Raw genomic sequence first — 20,402 nt, forward strand, 5'->3', positions numbered from 1 at the left:
GGAGATCACCATCCAACCCGTGAGCTCTGAGCTCCTGGAGCGGCAGCGCGCAGAAACAGGTGCATCCCAGTATTTTACACACACACACACACACATTCAAATACACACACACACACTCTCTCTCTCATACAGATAGACACACACACACGCTTACAGCATCATCGCGAGCGCCATGCTTTCAGCGGAGTGAGTGCAAACAAAAAAAAAGAAAAAGAGGAGCGCGGGCGAAAGCCATGAATCGGGATAAAGCGCAGGCGGGCGAGCTGTCCATCGACCCGCCTGCCCAGACCGCCGTGATCGTGGCCGCCGCTCCGGAGAGCGCGGCGGACGCACGCGGAGAGAAGCGTGAACCGCTGCCAGTGGTGCCGCAGGGCGACGGACGGGACGGAGCAGCGCGTCACGAGGCGCCACCCGCTGCCCACCGGACAACCTCCTTCTCCGTGCTGGACATCCTGGACCCCAACAAGTTCACGAGCAAGCGGCAGCCGGTGAGTCGCACGGGCTGCGAGCTCCCGTACGGCGCGGAGAACCGGGACGGGCTGAAGGTTCACTCCGAGGACTACGAGGGCCGGAAAGCGCCCGGGATATTCAGTAAGTGTTTAACGAGCTGCTTCTGGGTGGACTTGGCGTGATTTTTCAAACGGCCAGGAAGGGCGTTGAGTAGCAGGCCTGTTCGAGATCGGCCAAGACCTGGAAGCAAAGTTTTTAAAGTGTCTGGAGGCAAATATGAAAAGTAGAAATGTGGACGTTATGAGAAATGTGGGTGTAATTATAGGGGCTAAATCACAGCGTAGAGTTTCTATTAGCACTCGGAATTGGGCTTAATCCCCCAGCACAGGTGAGGGGTATATCGGGCTGTATTAATAAAAAGCTATTCTCAGACAATTGGAGTGTGTAACAGAAGAGGAAGCGTCAGATAAATAACATATTTTATAAGTTTGTAAAATTGTCTAAAACTCATCCCATCTCCTCTGCACTAATGTTGACTCTGGTTTGGATTCATTTTAGATTTATTTCTTCATTTATTTTAATTAAGGAAAATAAAGCGAACCTAATAACTAAACCCGTTAGTTTGCGTTTGCTCCGTTTTTTTAAGAAATCAGGGACATTTCTGGAGGGAAAGAGCTTTTGGAGTTTTTCGAGCGTGCTGATCGATATCTCCCTTAATAAGTATAATAGGTTTAAATCGTGTAATTATCCGAAATTTGCCCCTATAATTTAGATGTTGAGGAGGAGTTTGCAAGCTGCCTGAAAGAGATATACTCAGTTCGATAATAGGATATCGACCTGTCCACCGTGGGCCGGTCTGCCCCATTATCCAGCGCCGCGGCCGCGCAGCAGTCAGGGATCGAAGGGCTTTAATTGTTTTTTTTTTCTTTGGATGTTGCATAGCTTTGTCTCTAGCCGGGATGGGAAAATGAAGAGAAGTCGTCCTCGAGGTGGGCAAAGCCTGCAATCAGATCCTTAAATCTGTCAGTCTGTCCTGCCTTGTGTGGGACAAGGTCGCGTGACAGACCGAGGATCTGACTTTAGGAAGAAGGGAAAGGAAATTCTCTAGAAATCAGAGGTGTAGACTGAGGGTAACGCGAGTGTTAAGGTGTGTTAACTCTGATTGGGAAATACTGTTTAGACTGAAACGGCTTTAACGTGGAAGACTGGCTGACATGAACGCTAAAATTAACTAAATCAATTTAGCACAAAATGCAGGTCCGATATTCAAGGTTAGAACTTATTTGGAAAAGGTAGAGAATAAACAGGTTATTTATGCTGGAAAGGAATGTTTAACAGACTTTACACATAAAAGAGAACAGTTTTTTTATTTTAAATCAAAGCGTACAGTTTTCATTTAATGTGCTTCTGAAATTGAGTGAAATTGGGGCAGTGTGTGTAAGTGAAACCCTCAAAAATCTCTAAAAGGGCAACTTCACAGGAGAAGAAAAAACTTTCAGTGGAAGTCAAAGGAGCATTTTTTTATTACCAGTAATTTTGGAGAATTTCGATTGGAAATCTGACCCAATATATAGACCAAACACAAACTGTGTCAAAAGTAAAAAACGTCAAAAATGGAGATGAAAGGTTTTTTGCTCGACAGCGACTGTAACTGTATGTGTAAAGCATTGAGCAAAGTTTGTTGCTGAAGGTAAACTGATCACACCCTGGTCTAAATCTGCATGAAAGACAGATGTTACCTGATTGTGAGCAGATGTGTTAAACACTGTGCCGTATATTCAAACCTCTCTTATTCCAGCGCAGTCTGTCATATTGTAAACATCTGTATTCTGTTCTTTAAAGTCAGATAATAATAATAATAATAATAATAATAATAATAATAATAATATTAAAACGGTGTGTTTTGCTTTGATAAGGAGCAGATCACTTTAGTTTTAAACTCAGCTAAACTCAAAATTACAGAATAAACTCATCAGATTTGATCTTATTTTGTAGGATAAATTTTTATTAGATCAATATTTTAAAATTTGATTCTGAAACAGTGCAGATCAGGACTGTGAGAATCTATTTGAATCTTAACTTTTACTAAATGAGTTCATTAGTAAAGTCCAACATTGAAGCCCAAACTGAGTCAGACTGTAGAGTAAAATCTGAATCTGAATATGAAGTAATTTCTATAATAAGCAGTTCTTTATTAAAGTTAGCGTTATTGGAAGGTGCACGGTAAGGGGGGAGTTGAGAGGTGGGCTCTGCTGATCTGCTGTGTTTTGTCTGGTCAAACAGAAGACGGCTTCGTATTCAGGTCCGAGCTCGAGCCCGAGCTGACGCGCGGCAGTCCCGCGGACGTCGAGCTGCACGAGGACGCGTGCAGCGAGGTCAGCGACGGCGGCGCGCTCGCGGGGAACGGCGACGACGACTGCGAGCGCGAGGAGGAGGAGGACGACGACGACGACGAGGCGGCGCTGCTGAAGAGTGCGAGCCCCGGGAGCGCGCACGGCCATGGCCACACGCACGGGACCGCGAGTCAACAGCAGCAGCAGCAGCAGCAGACCAAGCCCAAGAGAAAGCGCTCGGGCTCGGACTCCAAGTCGGGCAAGCCGCGGCGCGCGCGGACCGCCTTCACGTACGAGCAGTTGGTGGCGCTCGAGAACAAGTTCAAGTCGACGCGCTACCTGTCCGTGTGCGAGCGCCTGAACCTGGCGCTCTCGCTGAGCCTGACCGAGACGCAGGTCAAGATCTGGTTCCAGAACCGACGGACCAAGTGGAAGAAGCAGAACCCGGGGGCGGACACGAGCGCGCCGGCGGGCGGGGTAGGGGTCGGGGTCGGGGGGGGCACGGGAGGCGGCGTGGGAGGTGGACCCGGCGGGCCCGGCGGCCTCAGCCCTCTCAGCCACTCCCCACCCATGGGCGGCCACCTAGCTATGCACTCCGGCTATGGGCCGCCCGCGCCGGGAGGACTCGTATGCGCCACCCAGCTGCCCTTCCTTCCCGGGCACGCGGTGCTCTCGCCCTTCATGCTGGGCTCGCAGACGTATGGGGCGCCGGCCTTTTACACGCCGCACCTGTGAGAGAGACACGCGAGGGGGGTGGATTCAGGGGGATGTTTTGGGGGCAGCGGTGTGCTGTGTGGTGATATGGCACAGAGGGCGTAATGTGGCGTCACTGGGCCATATTGATGTGTTTCTTAATAGTGTCCCCTCTTATCTGATGACCCAGAATACCTGAATCCACTCTGTAGGTAGATTTCGAGATGGACTGGGTTCAGAGATGATGGGACATCAGGTAATAAAACAGTGGTCTGTCGGAACAGTAGTCTTTTAGAAGCCCTGAATGATGCATCTGTTATTATTGTTATTTTAGTCCTATTCAATACCTACTTCAGCTTATTTAGAAATGACCTCCAGCTCGTTGTTACCTTATTCTGGTCTGTTGCAGAAAAATGAAGGCAAAAACTAATGCTGTAAAAAATGAATGTAATTGCCTGATGAGATGCAGGTCCTGTACTACCAAACCACTGTCCCGCGTAACTGTCCCACCGCACCAGACTGGGGTGGATGCAGATTGTGAGGGACGGTGTGTTGGTGAGATAGGACATGTATCTCACCAGACACACGTGATCGGTTTATTTGAGCTAATCTAAAACATGCACTGTTTGATTGTGAACGCAAAGACGCATAAACGCCGGAATAAGACGATAGAGGACGTTTCTCTGGTCTGGACTCGTTAATACGTTTTTACAGGGCTCAGAGAAGACCACTGAGTTTCAAACTCGAGCCAACATTTAGACTGCGTTTACCTTCCATTTAAAGCCAGGGAAAGGCTCGGCTTTGGTGGTCGCCAAGATTAGTTACCTGATAACTGCCATTTATTTTAGTGAGAATTGCAAATTTCTTACACTCCTAAAACATGAAGGTGCTACAAAGTAGAAGAACACTTCCATAAGTTTCGTAAAGAACCATTTTTGGAAAAGAGATGTGAGTGAGTGTGAAGAACATTCACGTGCAGTTCTTCACGCCTTTTGGTTAAATGGTTTTTCCACACATGTATTTATACAAAAATGGTTCTGTATGGAACCAAAAGCAGCACCTTTGTTTTTAAGAGTTTATTAACTTCTGTTAGGTCTAAACTGGCTGAAACATTGGCCTAAAACTGGACGTCTAAAGACGTTGTACGTCAGCCTGTGCTCACTGGGTAGTAAACATCAGCAGAAAGTGGACTGAATGAGTTGAAGGTGTTTCCTATTGCCTGATATTACCTGATGCCCCAGAATTCCTGAATCCTCTCTCTAATAGCTCAGCACTCACTGACGGACTCCGGATGCTGCTTCCCACCTCTCTGATGTGGGGAAGCGGTTAATCAGTTGATGCTCTGATCTAAGGCACTTCTCTTAGCTTCCTCCTGTAAAGACTCCGCTGATAAGACTCGCTGAAGACTCCACAGTGCGGGAAGCTGGTCGGACAGCTGAAAACACACTGCTTCACACTTCTTCGACGCGCGAGGAGAGAAACGTGAAGGCGGGAGCACCTCTGCAGTGTCTCCTCATTTTTAATCGTTACAAACGTGCAGATTTTCTCTGGGTCAAGCTGTAAATATTCAGTAATCGCGAGTGTGTTTAGACTGATTTTGAATGCAAAAAAAAGAAGAAATAATTTAGTGGGAATAAAACAAACCATCGAGCAGCTCGTCTAACTGGAATGCTGTGGAGATGAATCGCGAAAGGTTTATCTGAGACTTTTTAAATGTTTAGGATTATTTATTTCAGAATTTACACTCTGTTTCATTGTTTTGAAAAGAAAGTTTAAATAAAATCGACATTTTTTAAGAAATGCCTTTTTAGAAGCTGTTTCTCTGTGCACCTGAAATATCACCCAAATTTCTTTCAGTTTCAGCTGATTTTCATTCATTTTCGTTTTGTTGAATTGAATAACAGCAATTATTATTTTTGTTAGTAATAATAATAGTAATAATAATAATACTTTTCTTTAAAATATGAGGTTTATACATTTGGCTTATATTTGCACATTATAAAAAATATTTTTAGTATGCATTTATTATTATTAAGCAAATAAACACCGGACTTCTTATAATAATATCATATAAATAAATCATATAAAGTATATGGTATTTTTTTATTTTTAAAGGAAGACAGACCTCGGCATGATTTAGAAATCCTTATTTAAAGACACAGCAAAAAGATTTCATAAGGTAACATTTCATATCATTTCATGATTGGTTTGTTTTATTATTGAACCGTGTTCGTGGTCTGGTTGATTCTGCGGCAGCTAACTCTTCTACTTCTGCTCAGCTTTACTGTGATAAAATAATAAATTCAAGATTTAAAAATCGAATTCAATTTTGATTTCTTTATCATTTTATCTGCAGTGTTTATTTGGCTATTTTTCTATGTCGTTTAATGTATGCTTTGCTAATTGTAGATGTCCTGGGATACAGAGGAGGCTAATCGACTGTTTATTCTGTTTACATTTATTTCATTGTTCGTTTAGTTAAACGCAGCCATTAAACTTCTGATAGTCGATACGTCCACATATACAGGGCTTCACTTTCAGCTATGATTATATATTTAACAAAGGTATAAAATAAAATAAAATACTACCTAAAAACTACCTAACATATTTAACTGCTTAACTACTTCAGAGATTCTGCTGGTTTCAGCATTGATTTGAAAATTGGAATTAGGCTTTATTAGTACCATAAAATGAAGCTACACTGGAAATTTGGTTATGATGTGAACATATGCACAATTTCTCTAAATACGTTTTATTATGGCTTATTTTTTAAATGTCATGAAAAGAAGTGTATGTCATGCTGTTTTATTTAAATTAAAAAACACATCGTAATAAATCATTTAATATTGATACACATTGAACAAATCTGAGAGTTTTAGAGTCGGTTTCTCTCGGTTATTCGGTCTCACTCCAGCCTCTTTTGGACCGATTAAAACATTTTAAGACTTGGTCAGTGAGCTTTCCCTTGAGTACAGCTGCACAAGTCTACTGTTCATTGATGGCTGTGATGTTCTGCTTTTTCTGGAGCTGCTTTAGATTTAAAGATTTAGGAAATACCAACCTACATTTAGGCATAAAGTACTAAATCAGATCACCTTCTCTCATATATGAACATGAACTCATTTTATACACTTACTTCTCCAGCATTGGTGTGAAACAGAAATTCTATTTTCAATACTGTTAATAATTATCAAATATTAATTTATTACAGTTACTTGCACAATAAACCACCCAAGGAAATGCCCAGCTTTAACTAAACAACGAAATATGAATTTATTTTCTTTCACCTCCCAACATTAAGACCTGAGGACTTTTGTTCTTCTTTGACTTGGAGCTCGATGTTTAGAAGGCATCACAGCATACAGTTAAGGCTCAGATCACAGAGATAACACACAAAATATTAATAAACGAAATAAAAGAAAATCTTCAGCCTAGTATTAAATAAGGCATTGTTCAAAATTACAAACATAACTGATTCATTATAAAGTGTACATTTACAGTAACACAGAAAAGCCCTGGTTCACTGACATCTGGGTATTCTTTAAAAATGCTACACACACAACAAAGCTTATTACACTGTCAGACCTTCTGTCTTTAAATCAGAACTTTATATAACGCAACATTATTTCAGTATTTTAGTATTTTAGTAACAAAAGAGGGTGCTGATACTTTGCTCAACTGTAGTCAAACACCACACACCCACAGCTGCAGGGTTTCACAATTAGCAGTTCATAAAATCATAAATTATTAAAGCACAGTATCAAGAAGTATAAAATCATGTTCAGCTTCTAAACATTAAAAAATGTGCCAAGTTCTCTGAATGTGTATGTTGGTTTATACAAGTCTGAAATTAAATTACACTTCATTTGATGATAAATAAAAACAGCAGTGCCGAGGACAGGATGTCACACTGCATCTCATTTAAATGCATAGTTGAACTGGTTTGCGAATTTCTCGTGTTTCCTCTTGTCCATCTTGTTCATGACCTCTGCAACTCGTCTCATGGAGCTCCTGCAAAGAAAACAGGTTTAGCTGTTCAGCAGAGACACTAACTAGGCCTCCTCTGTTTATCAGCTTACAGTCAAACCCAGTGCATTAACTGCATATCTGCAGGATTCACTGAAAATTCACTTTTCAGTGGATGTCAGTTCATCTGACGGTTACTTACTTATTAAAGACCTTCCTTTCTAGCCTTGAGCGGGAAGTGTTGGTCGATTGCTTCAAGTCTGTGAGGTTGGGGTGCTTCCTGTTCTTTCCCTTTCCTTTACCACCCTTCTTTCCCTTTCCGTACGTTCTTGAGGAGCCCAGGTCCTCGCCTGTAGCTGCTTCAATCTCTCTCATGAGCTCCGGGTCGCGCCAATCTGAGCCAAACAGAGAGAACACTAATAATCAACAAGGAAAACAAAGGAATGAAGAAAATTCACATTTTATTACACATTATTCAGACCCATTAAATGTTTTTAGGAACTTCTACAATCTTAATATGTATTACTGTTCTAAATATTATGATTAAGATTAGGCAGTTCGCTTCACCTGACTTCACACCACAACATCAAAATCAGCAACGTTGTTCCATCTATAAAATGTGTACGTTCCACACAAACCAAGTGGACAAAGAGTGAATCCTTCATTTTAGCTACAAATTAATTCTCCTGCTGAGAGACATAAGAGAAAGAACCTATAGCATTAGTGCTATGAACTCCCAGTGCTGGTGGAGTGGGGGGGGGGGGGTGTTGCAGGGGGCTCCTGTGAAGATGAGAGAAGAAGAGGCCGCTTATTAGGTTTAAGCTGTGCAGCAGGGCCCACTTCTCTGTCAACAGTTCATCTCTGCTGCAGCTGCAACCATGTTAGGCCCCACACATGCATGCACATACATACACGTGCAAACACTCATGATGCAGGGGACAGCTGCTTGTCAGACCCATCAGACACCAAGCTTAGCATATCTCATCTGCCCAACATAATCAGATGTTTTTGATAAAAGCTTTGCATAAGCTAAAGTTCTAGCAAATATGAAAATTCTCACAGTTATAAAAATAAGCCTGTTGCAGTTTCATATTTTTATTATTTATAATAGGTTATACATTCTATATTATACAGTTTTATGCCAATGTTTGGACATGTGACCTGACACATTTTGTTGATTTTCTGAATGAAAGTTAGTGAACAAAGCCTCTACACAAACCTAAACTGTCTGCACATTTTAAACAATGTTTTATTTTATTTTATATTATATAGTATGTTAATTTATTATGATTTAACATATTAAGTTTGTTTTTGGAAAATACATTAAATTAAGCAAATAAACAGTAATTATGCTTCAGAATGAGCAGAAGTGTGATCTCTGTAAAGGATATGAACCTATTTACACTTTATTCAACAACATGTAACTTAACCCACTTTTGACTGTATATTATTATATATATTTTATATATGACTTATTTATATATATATATAAAATAGCTTCAAGCCTAAATAGTATGATGCTAATCACAGTACATTAATGCAACAACTAAAGTTAGTGTATTTATACTGGTCCTTCAATAATTGTAATTTTCAGACCATCACAGTCTACTGACCTATACAGTAGCTGCTACTGTTTCTCAAGAAGCTTTTTGAGCATCTGTCTGAATTCTGATAAAATTACCATTTAACCACAAAAGAAAACGTGAAGGTTTCAGATTTCAGCAGTGGAACAGAAAATGGGCCTTCAGCGTGTGTGGAAAACACAAGCACCCACGTGAATCTTGCAGGGCCTGAAGGTGGCTGTTTAGAGCAGAAATCAATGGCCCAGCAGGGGAGTGCTTGGTCAGTCAGGGAACTGATGGACCTCCACTGGTGCCGTGAGCTCGCTGGCAGCACGTGAGCGTGGGCGGGGTGCCCTGCGGTTACCGTGACGACCGGCGCGTAGACGGGCAGAGGGCATGATGAAGTCGGGGCGGGGATCGATAGCGTACTTAGTTACAAAAGATGCTATTTCACAAGCCAGTGGTCAGCAGGCTTCTGAAGCCAGCTGCCCCAGATACCTGTTTGTTAACAAGTCACTGCAGTCAGAGAAAAGCACATCCGACGCTCCACTGACAGCCAGGAGCTGCCACTTAATTGGCTTTTAGCGCCCAACTCTGCAAAAGGGAGAAAGAGAGCGGGCGTCTGACGGAGAGAAAGAGGGACAGAGTGAGATGCTGCCTGTCCTATTATCAGGCTATTGATGATGACGACTGGGATTTCATCAGTTCATCTTTTTCCAGGCCCTCCACCCACTGGCCTGCCATTTGTCTAGGATCTGCTCAATGCGCGCTGTGATGAAGGAGGTAATGGGTCTTTAGGATTTGCCCTGTTTATGGAAGGATTTGAACACACTGAAAGAGTGGCCTAATCCAAACTCATTCTCCTTGGCCAGGCTAAAGACAACAAAAAGCCCAGTCAGACTGAGCCGACACAACTTTAGGTCTGGTCTAAATTCATTAGTACGAATTTTATAGACCTTTTCAAACTTTTAATCAATACCACATTTGTGGCCGTAAGTAGAACAGCTAATACTGTCTCATGATTCAAATTTGATGATTTTTTTTAAACAAAGGAAACTACATTGAAAAGAAAAAAATAATACAGCACCATGGAAAGGTTTTAGACACCTAATCACATTATTTACAACCATTCATCTCAGTAATAATAGTGTTTCTGCTTGTAAAAACAACATATGGCATCAGAACAGATGCAGGAAAACAGAAATACAAGAAAATCAACAAGTGTTATATATCTACTTTTAAAGAAAGTAGTTGAGATCTTGTGAGCCAGCTTAGAGAACAAAGCTTGGTTCCAGATTTCTCCTGCATGCCCTCCAGCCAGCACAGTGTGGATGTGTTCTATTCTATCACCAGTTTTAACACCTGATTTACCATTATTAAGCACTCATTTACCAAACCAGGTGTTGGATGAGAACTGTAAATAATGCTAGACCCCCTTTTGGACATGTTTTAATGAACACAGTGATGTAAAACCATGACTTTCTGTAGGAATGTTATTTGTATTTATTAAGTTTTACAGAGCAGTCGTATGACTGAAATATTGAACTTTAATTTTACCTGGCTGCTCCTCCCTACGTTTCCGCTCCTCTTTCTCTAGACGAGCAGCGTCTTCCGGATTAATCGGCCTTCCAAGCTCATCTCGAGGAATTATGAGCCCATGGAATGGACACTTGAAAAAATTCAGCAACAAAATCAAAACACCATACCAGACCCAAAAAACATTTTCTACACTCTTAAAAAAAGATTCTTGGACTGAATGTAGAGTTTTACATTGGTACATAATATTTAGATCATGCTCTCACATTTAATTGAACCAAAATTGTTTCTTTGGGAAGCAAAAGCAGCTATTCTGTGGTACCTTTATTTTTTGGAGTGCATCTAAAACATCATGCCACCTAAATGTGCCTGCAGTCGACGCATCACAGAGGTGCTTGAATTCCACCTCCAATCCTCACCTTGACTCTGTCCTGGCGTTCACAAAGCGAGCCGTTGGGCATTGGGGCTTTGCATGTGTGCTCCACAGGCTGGAAGCGGCCGGCGAAGGTGATGTACCTGGACTTCATCTGTGCAGACAGCTCTTTGTTCTCAACCTCCTCTTCCACCTCGTGTGGCACCCAGAACTGGTGCTGAGAGGTGTTTCTGAGAATCAGAGAAGACAAGGGGGCTTCACACACACTGAGTAAACCAAAGATCTCTAAAGGTCTTTTTTATTCTGTTTGACAGCTATGGTTTTGTTTTCCGCTGTTTCATTTTATGTACATGGCCTGTCCGAGGTATGAACACTTAATACTTTTAATAAATGAGAATTCTTTATCTGTGCTTTAAACAACAGCTAGAACACCTAAATCATCATTTGGGCAAAACCAGAGGCTTACTTCACCTACACACAGCAGTGTGTAGTCTTCCTTCTTGCCCGCTCACTGTTATTTGTTCCCAAATATAAAATGTACAAGAACTAACAGGATTTCTGTAAGAACACACTACTAGAAATACAGTAAGCACTACATATCCTCACACCACTAATCCCTTTACTTAATTTGCACTGATTGGGATTTGTTTGAAGTCTGAACAGGCAATAGTGCTCTCTAGTGGCCACTAGACATGACAGGCAACCCTGACCTTCTCTCTATAATACATATATGCAACCCTGACCTTCTTTCTATAATATATATGTTTTATATATTAAAAGCAGGCACACGACTGGTATAACAACTGAAGCTGACATAGAAAACAAAAATACCCCATTTGTGAATAATTTAGGATTTAGGGGAACAGAAAGAAGGAATGGTTCGTAGAGCTGTGCTGCAGGCACGTGTGAAATAGGCCTACTTGATGATCTTGCCAGCTGTAGGTTGCTCCTCTCCCCAGTAGTAGAGGTCCACGCCAAACGGAATGACAGGAGCCTTCTCCTTCTGCTGCCCCTGTTCACTGCTGCTTGTGGGGGTCTCAGTGGAGTCTCCAGACACACTGACACAACCAGAAAGGTAAACTGGAGGAAGACCCAAGGAATTTGCCCCTGATTTCTCAGGAATACCTTAAAACTAATACCTAACGGGATTAGTTTTACATGGGGAGGTGGGGTACGGTAATTATTACCAGAGTCTCTCGGTGATTTTAGTCCCAATTAAATACACCAAATCAATCATTTTTACGGACTGTAGCTTAACAGTCCGTTCTTTTCCTGTAGAAAAGAAGCTTTTGGTGGCTTTTATTAAGTTTTCTATTCTTTTCTTATGTTTCTTAAGTAAACAGCTTTAGAGGAGTCATTTGGTTTCATTGGGCATGGCACAGATACCAAACGTCTGTGGCAAACCTCAGGTGTTGTACAACATACATCTAATGACTCCTCAGAGGTGTTTGACATTTCTGTGTAGCGTAGCCTGTGGCCTACATGCAGGTCATGAACAAGGCGCTAATTTTCCGTACAAAAATTTCATTATTACTGTAAGTGGCTTACAGGACTTTCTTATACTTAGGAGATTTCTTATACCGTACAAATCTGACAAAACATTTACAGATGTCCTGTAGTTAAAATGCATTACTCCACCTCCTCATGACCAATCCGAACTGAATATTTAAACATAAAACTGATCATTTTAAACAATATTGACAGCCTAATATTGTTTCAAACAAGTGGAATTAAAAATAAAAAAGTAAAAAGAACTAAATTACATAATAATGAGGCATGCTAGCTCTATTAGTTTATTAGCACTATGATTAGCTCTATTAGCACTGGAGCTACAAATCTTCAAATGTAGCCAACAAGTCCAACAATCTACATTTAGACGGAGTAAACTGTGTAAATTAGATTTACATCTCTAATTTCATTTATGTTGCAAATTATGTCACAAATTATGTCAGCTTCCGTGAGTGTCCCCTACCCCCTCTATTAGAACTGCCATGTAGAGATGTTTGAGAGCTTTCAATTTTCAGAATGAGTTACCTGCAACTTTTCAGGTATTGACAAACACTTTAGTTGCACAGGAAAAATAAATATAAAATAAATATATAAATATTAAAATGTAGATTAAATAAAGCAATAAAATAAATAGCACTAAAATTCATGATCAACAAAAAAAATCTAAATGTAGCGGCAAGTCTGTTTACAGTGTACAAGGTTTGTGCATTAGAATTTGGTTAAATACCTTGTAGATGGGGCAGAGGGTAGTCTCTCTTTTAAGACACGGATTGTGGCAGCTGCACACGTGGGATCCGTCTCCTCATCACGTTGCTTCTTTTCGAGCCGGCTGAGAGCCCAGGGCATGGGTGGAGCTCTTGGCCTGGCCGCAGGTTTTGATGGTTTTGGTTTGGCCACAGAAGATGATGTGGAAGGTAATGGATCAAGACCTAAAGGGTAAAAGTAAGAACGATATGAGTGATCTTTTTATGAGCCAGAAAATCTACACTAAAGCCAAACATCAGATTTGGGGCAGTTATATGTAGAGAATGTCTATGGATGCTACATCAGAACCACAATTAATTTCCAAAAGGCTTTTTTCATCTTACTATCCATACACAGAGTGAAGGGGCTAGGGGGATACATAGTACATCATGATTTGAACCCTTAGATTCAAAGAAAAACTGCAATGAAGCCATGGCAGAGAGGACGCTCCTGACCCTTCGACCTCCCCCTGGCCGTGGACATCATTACGTGGACTTCAGCAACACTGCTGCAATGTCTCTCTTGGGTGGGCTGGGGGGTCTAAGCAGGGCATGCAGGTGCTTAAGCTGAGCTTTAAAGCGACACTGAGATCCAAGACCATTTTCAAACCTGGACCCTACCCCAAATCCCAGGAGTGTGGCCAAATTAAAACTTTAAAGGAGTGGTTTAAACCTCTTAAGGGTCTGATTAGGGGACACCTGACCACTCTGGATGTGGGTCATTAACCCTGTGGACTCAAAGCAGGGGTCTCAGAAAGTCTGCAGCTGGAGCCTCACTAAAAGCAGCCAGACCTTTATATACTTTACCTTTGCACCCTTTGAAATCTTGAGTCATTGTTCTATTTACTACTGAAAGGAAGTACATAACTGCTTGAATAATTACATGAAAAAATATATTAACATTAGATTTAAAGTCTGTATAAATGGTGCATTCGTCAGGTTTCTTATTGTAAGAGAGGCACATGGCTACTGAATGTGCTGTTCAACACACCACACTATTTGCAAATATTTTCCTTAATATGTAAATTCTCAGTGCTGGGGGCTTTATACCCTTCTAGTGCATGCTTTTGAAAGGAGATTTCAATAGGTTTATGTTTATCTGCTCTAGAGAGTCCTATTCTATTAGCAGCACTTCTCTACAGGGACTAAATAAGCTGTGTATGTGTGTGTGTGTGCACATTTGCACATGTGTATGAGGAATGTGTACAAACTGATAAATAACAAAGCTAGCCAATATATAAGGCAAATGTGTGTTAAGCAATGTCCTATATCAATGCCAAACATTTTTATGAGTACAACATTCAATAAATAAAACCTCAGTAACTAATTATGCTTAGTTGCTCATTGGCTCAACTTTTCCAGGAGCTCATTTATTTTTCCAGGACATTTTTAGCAATTTACCCATTTATCTTTAAATTCCCAGGTTTTCCAGATTTTACAAACACACGGGCTCTTGTGGTTGAATGCAATCAGATCATCACAGCAATGCTCTATAATCTAGTAGAAAGCCTTCCCTGGACAGCAGAGATAGTTAAAAAGCAGGATAAACACATAAGACCTATTTTTAATGTACTTAATTTCAGAAGAAAAAAATTATGAGCAGGTGTCCCATTATTTTTGTCCATATAGTGTACTACAGACTCAGAACTGACCACGAAGGCAAATGACTTTACTTCAGGGTAGCTGCAAATATTGCAAACACTCCACCACACAGTGGGTCTCTGAGGTAGGAAGTTAAACATTTGGCAAAGGTTTTCACTCTCCTGGGCCTGATCCCTGGGGCGTACAGTTAATCCAGGCTGGCTCGTTCCCCGCGACTTATTGCATCATAGCCGGTCTCCGGACCACGCAATCATGAAATACGGCCAAATCCTTTCTTTTTCTGTTCAAATTGACCAAAATGGTAGCTATTTGTCTGAAGCAATAAAGTTGCAGGTGTTAAAGAGATAAATCAATAAGAGGAAATAGAGAGGCCCAGCAGTAGACACAGAGTGGAGCTGCCAATGGTGGCATTATTGATTTTCCTGAGTTCAGCAGGCCTTGTAATTAAAATGTAAATTTGAGAAAGAGATAACGTCCTGACAGGAATGCCGGGATAAAGGGATAGATAAAAGATCAGTAGTGAAAGGAGCAGAAAGAGAGAGAGAGAGAGAATGGAGGAGAGGAATAGGAGAGAAATGTTTTCCAAATGAAACAATTTTTCTCCGGATGAGAGCCGAGGACCGCTTTTGAAAGGAGTTGAAGAAAAAGATTAGCGGGAAACTAACTGAAATCGTTTGACGGCTTAATGTAATGCTAAATGAAAGCGCTGATACTAACTCGCACTGACTGATAGATCTGGAAGGAAGTTAAGTTGGTGGCAAATCCAAATGATATTTTCGGTGTCACATTTTCTGTGTGCCTGAAGCATATTCCGCTTGGCTGGTCCTGATCCACAGCCTTTATCTGGGCAGGTTAAACTGGGAATCGTTTTGCCTCCATTGTTCTTCACTTTTTAATAGCTCTAAAAATATTCCTATCCACAAAGGCCAAATTACGTTCAATCATTAAGCTCTGAAATCATCTTTGGAGCTCAATTACTGTATGGTAGGTCCTCATTACTCCTGCGGAAACTGCTTCGGTCTGAGCGTGGAGTCGAAATCATTTGCGTACAGCTTGGTGTAGAATAGACCTGCTCGGCTGTGTGAGGAGGATAGATGCTCCCAGAGGTTTCGCCCCCACCCCCTTGCTGCAGTAAGGGCAGGTGGACGTTGTAAATTACAACACTGGGCTAATGGGAGCTCATTAACACCACTGCATTGTTAATTTGGCATGGCCGGCACACTGATCATTACATACTTTACTAATCAAAGCAGCTTGGCTCCATGGAAATTACGGCCTAATGAGTCTTTAGTTAATGCCGCTGCAGAGACAGTGGGAAGATTATGTAGCAAATAATAGAATTATCTCTGTGTGTGTGTGTGTGTGTGTGTGTGTGTGTGTGTGTGTGTGAGAAAGAGAGAGAGTGTGTGAGCTACAGCTCTCATCAGATGCAGGGTTATGAACAGATATTGACAACAAGCAGCATTCCATCAAACATGCAGTTTTTACAAGATCATAATTAGTCATTAGCAATTATACACAGTATTGTTTTATTGCATTTACCATCCATTATATTATTGAGTAATCTAATTGCAATCTCTTTGCAATTAAGTGAACAATTAAAGCAACACTATGGAAAATTGGCATTTTTTGTTCCTGGGCTCCCCCTACAGTACATAAATGTAATTCCTGCTGTGAGACCACTAAAGGAGAAGTTACTGGACAAGTTACAGATCCAGAACCATACAGAATCATTAATATTATTATTATTATTATTAACATTATCCTTTCTGCTTCTCCAAAGTGCAGTTAGCAGCATTGCAGCAACAGCGACGCTTTTCTCCCCATTACAAATCAGTGGAGCATCACAATGGCTGTGTCTTAACTGCAAATTACATACTAATACTATAAATTATTTACAATATACTCATCTTAATAGTGCACGTTTGGCAGGTTAGTAGACCAAATATTAATATACTAACATGTCAGGTTCTGAGTACATATCTTGGATACGAGTATAATCAAAGTTAACACTCAAAAACTAGGCGTGGCATAAAAATGTCGCCAAATATTATGATACAGAATTTTTACTATATTTCCCCGCCAAATTAGTATCAGTACTTAGTATAATTTTTTAAGCTAATAAAACAGTTACTTTAAGTGACCAGCATTTAAAAACTTAAAAAGGAGCTGAACCATCATATTGCTAAAATGTAATATTAATAAAAATAAACTACATTTAAAAAGCAGTCATTTCATATTTAAGTGTTACAAATGTTAATGTTAAAATTTGAGTACAATGTGTTTTTTTCAGTATGTTTCACACATACTCTATACTTCTGGATTTATATTTGTTGTTGAGTGCAAAACAAAGTCATGTGATTCTCCCACTGGTAAAACAGAGCATTTCTGCCATGGTGTCTGGCCCCACATGGATTTAATAGTATGGGGAGGGAAAAGGTAAAAAATAGAAAACACCTGAAAAAAGTCTCAAATGCAGTTAAAGTACTATAACCACAGGTTTTACATTTAGTTGGCACCAGACTAGGACACCAGAGAGTACTCTTCTAGACTGGTAAAAAACAAAGGATCGGAACTGAATCAGCCTTAAAATAGCCAACACCTGACTCATATGCCTGAATCCTTTCTTACTAATTGTCTTCTTCACAGTGTTTTCATGCAGATGTTTAGGCAATATCCATGAACTTGCTCAGAACAGCATATTGTAACAGAATGCATCATGATATCAATAACACTGTCATGTTACTTACCCCTAGAGACCAAAAGGCAAACAAAAAAAATCTGCATTATCATCCCATCATCATTAACTGATAAAATAACAGCTGATTCATCTTTCTTTCACGACAAATCACAACAGCCCAACATTCTTTACCAGTCTCTGTCACAGCCAATGGCATTCAATCATAAATTTCCACACTGTACAAGATTTTGTGTCAAATACATTCTTCAGTATTTAGCTTGTGCCTGACCTACTGCTTGACCCCTGTCGCTTTGTGGGCAGCTGCTTGTCAATACGGTTGTCCTTGCACAGATGGAGTCCTTTGCATGTACAAACAGTCAGCTGTCAAAACAGATTTTTATTGGATGCCCCCAGTGGCTGCAGGATTTAATGGATTTAAATGATTTAGAGCAGGCTTGAAAGGATTCATTACTCTTAAAAAACAATGGGGAATTATTTCTTCTTTTTTATTTGCAGTGGCGGCATCATAAAGTGTGTCTTGGATTGTTCTGAATGAATTATACTTTGTCTTTCGAAAATACAAAGTACATGTTAAATGCATACTGTATTATTAAATGTGTAGTATTAAGCATTCCTCTGTATTACCCTATTGCTGTGTTACTTATTTAACGTAGTATTAAAGAATTATTTTATTTTAACAGTCAATCTTACTTTTTTCAAAGCTATCAGTGGATACATTGGCTAAACAAATCACAGTTACACACACTACACTTTCACACCTATTTCTATAACTTTTTACACCAAACCAAACTCAATTTAATGACCGTTCTAAAGTAAACCTACTGAAATACCTCCTTTTAGTACCCACAATCCCACAAATAAATATTTCCCTTGTGTCTTATGTTCATCTCTATAAACAAACATGACACTTCACAAAGGGTTTCTGAGCCTTTTAACTCGCCACTGCAACTGGCTGGCTTGGGGGGGTGCAGTGATCTGCTGTGAGGGATTATTGGGGCATTGGGAGCAGCAGGAGCGCTTATTGATGTCTAATGAGTGTTTGTGCCAGCGCAAGAGTGCTGGTGCCTGCACCTGAACAAACTCACCGTACTCTGCTCGCAGATGCTCAGGGATATGTGGCTCATAACCCTCTTTCTCCGGCACCTCCTCAAAATCATCATCATCGTCGTCATCATCTCCGGCCTTTAGCTAATGAAGGAGGACAGGGGGACTGAATTTAGAGAATGTAATAATGAGCATGAAGTGTTCTATTAGGGGTCTGTAATTACTGTGTTATTATACATGAATAGTCTAGACAACAACAATGTAACTGCTAGTAATTAATTCTCTGTTACAAACGGATTACTGAAGTTCAGCCAGTGCAAGTACATGTGTATTTAGCAGTTACTCAACTTTTGGGTTGAGTCTTATAATACATGTGTAATCCTAACTTCAAGTGAGTATACATGTGTAATAAGATCAGTGGGCTTACATTATTGCATGATTATTAACGTGTAACTACACAATTACTAGAGACAATATAAAATGGGACCATTTTTACAAATGGAAAATTTCCAGTTAATGCAGCACAGCACAGCACATACAGAACGCATAAGCAGTTTTAAGTACAATTCAAACTTCCCCAAAGCCCACTTCCCCCACTCATTCTCTACAAACGCTTGTTTGTAAACAGCTAACTCATGGTTAAGAACCATAGGAGTCGTTTCCACACTGATTAACACTCAAGAGGGATTGACTACGGCCTAAGGATATTCCAGAGATTTACTGCGCCCTGAATGGCAAATTATGCAGTAACGTCAGACCCCTTTACATTTTAATTCAAACTCGTAATAGAATTTCCAGTTGACCACATCCAATTTTTTTTCTATTGGTAGTCCACCTGACCATTGTGGCATCTAATTGTGGTGGCATTAAAACAGTGCTCATTTATGTTAGGCCAATTGTCCCATCTGTCTGCTTGTAGAGGGAATAAACAGGTCAGACTTCTTTCAACCCTATCGAATGTTCATACTGAACATTTTAGATAGGCACTGTCTATAAGAGAGAATCAGTGAACAAGCACAGTCCAAAATCACTTGCATTATAGACCTCAAGAGAAGAGTAAAAAAAAAAGAAAAGAAAAAAAACTGACTGGCAATGGAAAGTCTAGAGAAGTCTGTCCCAAACCACAGGTTTAGACACTCCCATGTTCAAGAGATACAGAGAAGGGAAAGGCAGAGGGAAAAAAACGAGGAGCAGAACAAAGAGATTGACAGATATGTAGGTAATATTGGGTTATCTTAGCCTCAGCTAGCCAGGTGGAGGTGTACCTGATAACAGCTCTGTGCGAGAAAAGAGAGCTCAGCAGGTGATATGAGGGTTTCTCACCCCTCAGACTTGAGTCTCTGGGTTAGCAACATGCAATCACTTTAAGGAGATCAACCCAACACTAGCCACCAGATAAGGAGACGATCCAAAGCAGATCCAGCTTGTAAGACTCTGACTGCCGCAGCCTTTTTGTTGTAACACTATTACGGCTTCTAGGAAGTTGGCAACCGCTTAAACTTCATGGTTTGGGTGAATCATGAATCTCTTAGGTAGGGGTTTAAGCCTTAAAATCACAGTTATCACTGATGAAAAAAAACATTTACAATATTAATCTTTACCTCACAGAAACAAGAAACAAGGGTTTTAAATGTAACTAAAGGGGTAAGGAAACATTAGTATTAGGATTAGGTGTATGGTTACATTTAATAGCCAATCTTTTACATTTAACTTACAGAATGTTAGTTGAATGTCCAGTAAATAGTGGCTAATGATCCAAGAACAGTGGCAACGGAAACTAGACAACCTGCGACGATGTATGTTGGCATAGCCAATCTTTGGCATTTTCTGTTAGTCAAAAACGGATTAGCATGCTAATATTTGGTGTACTAACCCGTCAAACTCACTATT

The 20,402-nt window shown here is 40.6% G+C and overlaps 2 protein-coding genes across 3 annotated transcripts in view; one reads left to right on the forward strand and one right to left on the reverse strand.

Moving 5' to 3' along the window:
* Nucleotides 1–233: 233 nt before the first annotated feature.
* Nucleotides 234–3,518, forward strand: nkx1.2lb (NK1 transcription factor related 2-like,b). Its single transcript, XM_072663908.1, has 2 exons — nucleotides 234–591; nucleotides 2,734–3,518. The coding sequence occupies exons 1-2, from the start codon at nucleotides 234–236 to the stop codon at nucleotides 3,516–3,518; spliced, it is 1,143 nt and encodes a 380-aa protein (XP_072520009.1).
* Nucleotides 3,519–6,341: 2,823 nt separating this feature from the next.
* The window catches only part of uvssa (UV-stimulated scaffold protein A), a 28,972-nt gene continuing 14,911 nt past the window's right edge, over nucleotides 6,342–20,402 (reverse strand). For both annotated transcript variants that reach the window (XM_072663380.1, XM_072663381.1), the window contains exons 8-14: nucleotides 18,554–18,656; nucleotides 13,150–13,351; nucleotides 11,834–11,971; nucleotides 10,960–11,143; nucleotides 10,562–10,673; nucleotides 7,645–7,837; nucleotides 6,342–7,487 (exon numbers count right to left, since the gene is read on the reverse strand). In XM_072663380.1, coding sequence (XP_072519481.1) covers nucleotides 7,394–7,487; nucleotides 7,645–7,837; nucleotides 10,562–10,673; nucleotides 10,960–11,143; nucleotides 11,834–11,971; nucleotides 13,150–13,351; nucleotides 18,554–18,656 — 1,026 coding nt within the window. In that variant the 3' untranslated portion in view covers nucleotides 6,342–7,393. The remainder of the gene's footprint in view (nucleotides 7,488–7,644; nucleotides 7,838–10,561; nucleotides 10,674–10,959; nucleotides 11,144–11,833; nucleotides 11,972–13,149; nucleotides 13,352–18,553; nucleotides 18,657–20,402) is intronic.

The sequence above is a fragment of the Salminus brasiliensis genome, chromosome 19, assembly GCF_030463535.1.
Source record: "Salminus brasiliensis chromosome 19, fSalBra1.hap2, whole genome shotgun sequence".
NCBI classification, from domain to species: Eukaryota; Metazoa; Chordata; class Actinopteri; order Characiformes; family Bryconidae; genus Salminus; species Salminus brasiliensis.

What these genes read in the sequence shown, in the direction of transcription:
- nkx1.2lb (XM_072663908.1), top strand. Translation starts at nt 234, where the DNA reads ATGAATCGGGATAAAGCGCAGGCGGGCGAGCTGTCCATCGACCCGCCT. An exon ending in GAAAGCGCCCGGGATATTCA is followed by an intron (nt 592 to 2,733) that starts GTAAGTGTTTAA and finishes CTGGTCAAACAG; the next exon opens with AAGACGGCTTCGTATTCAGG.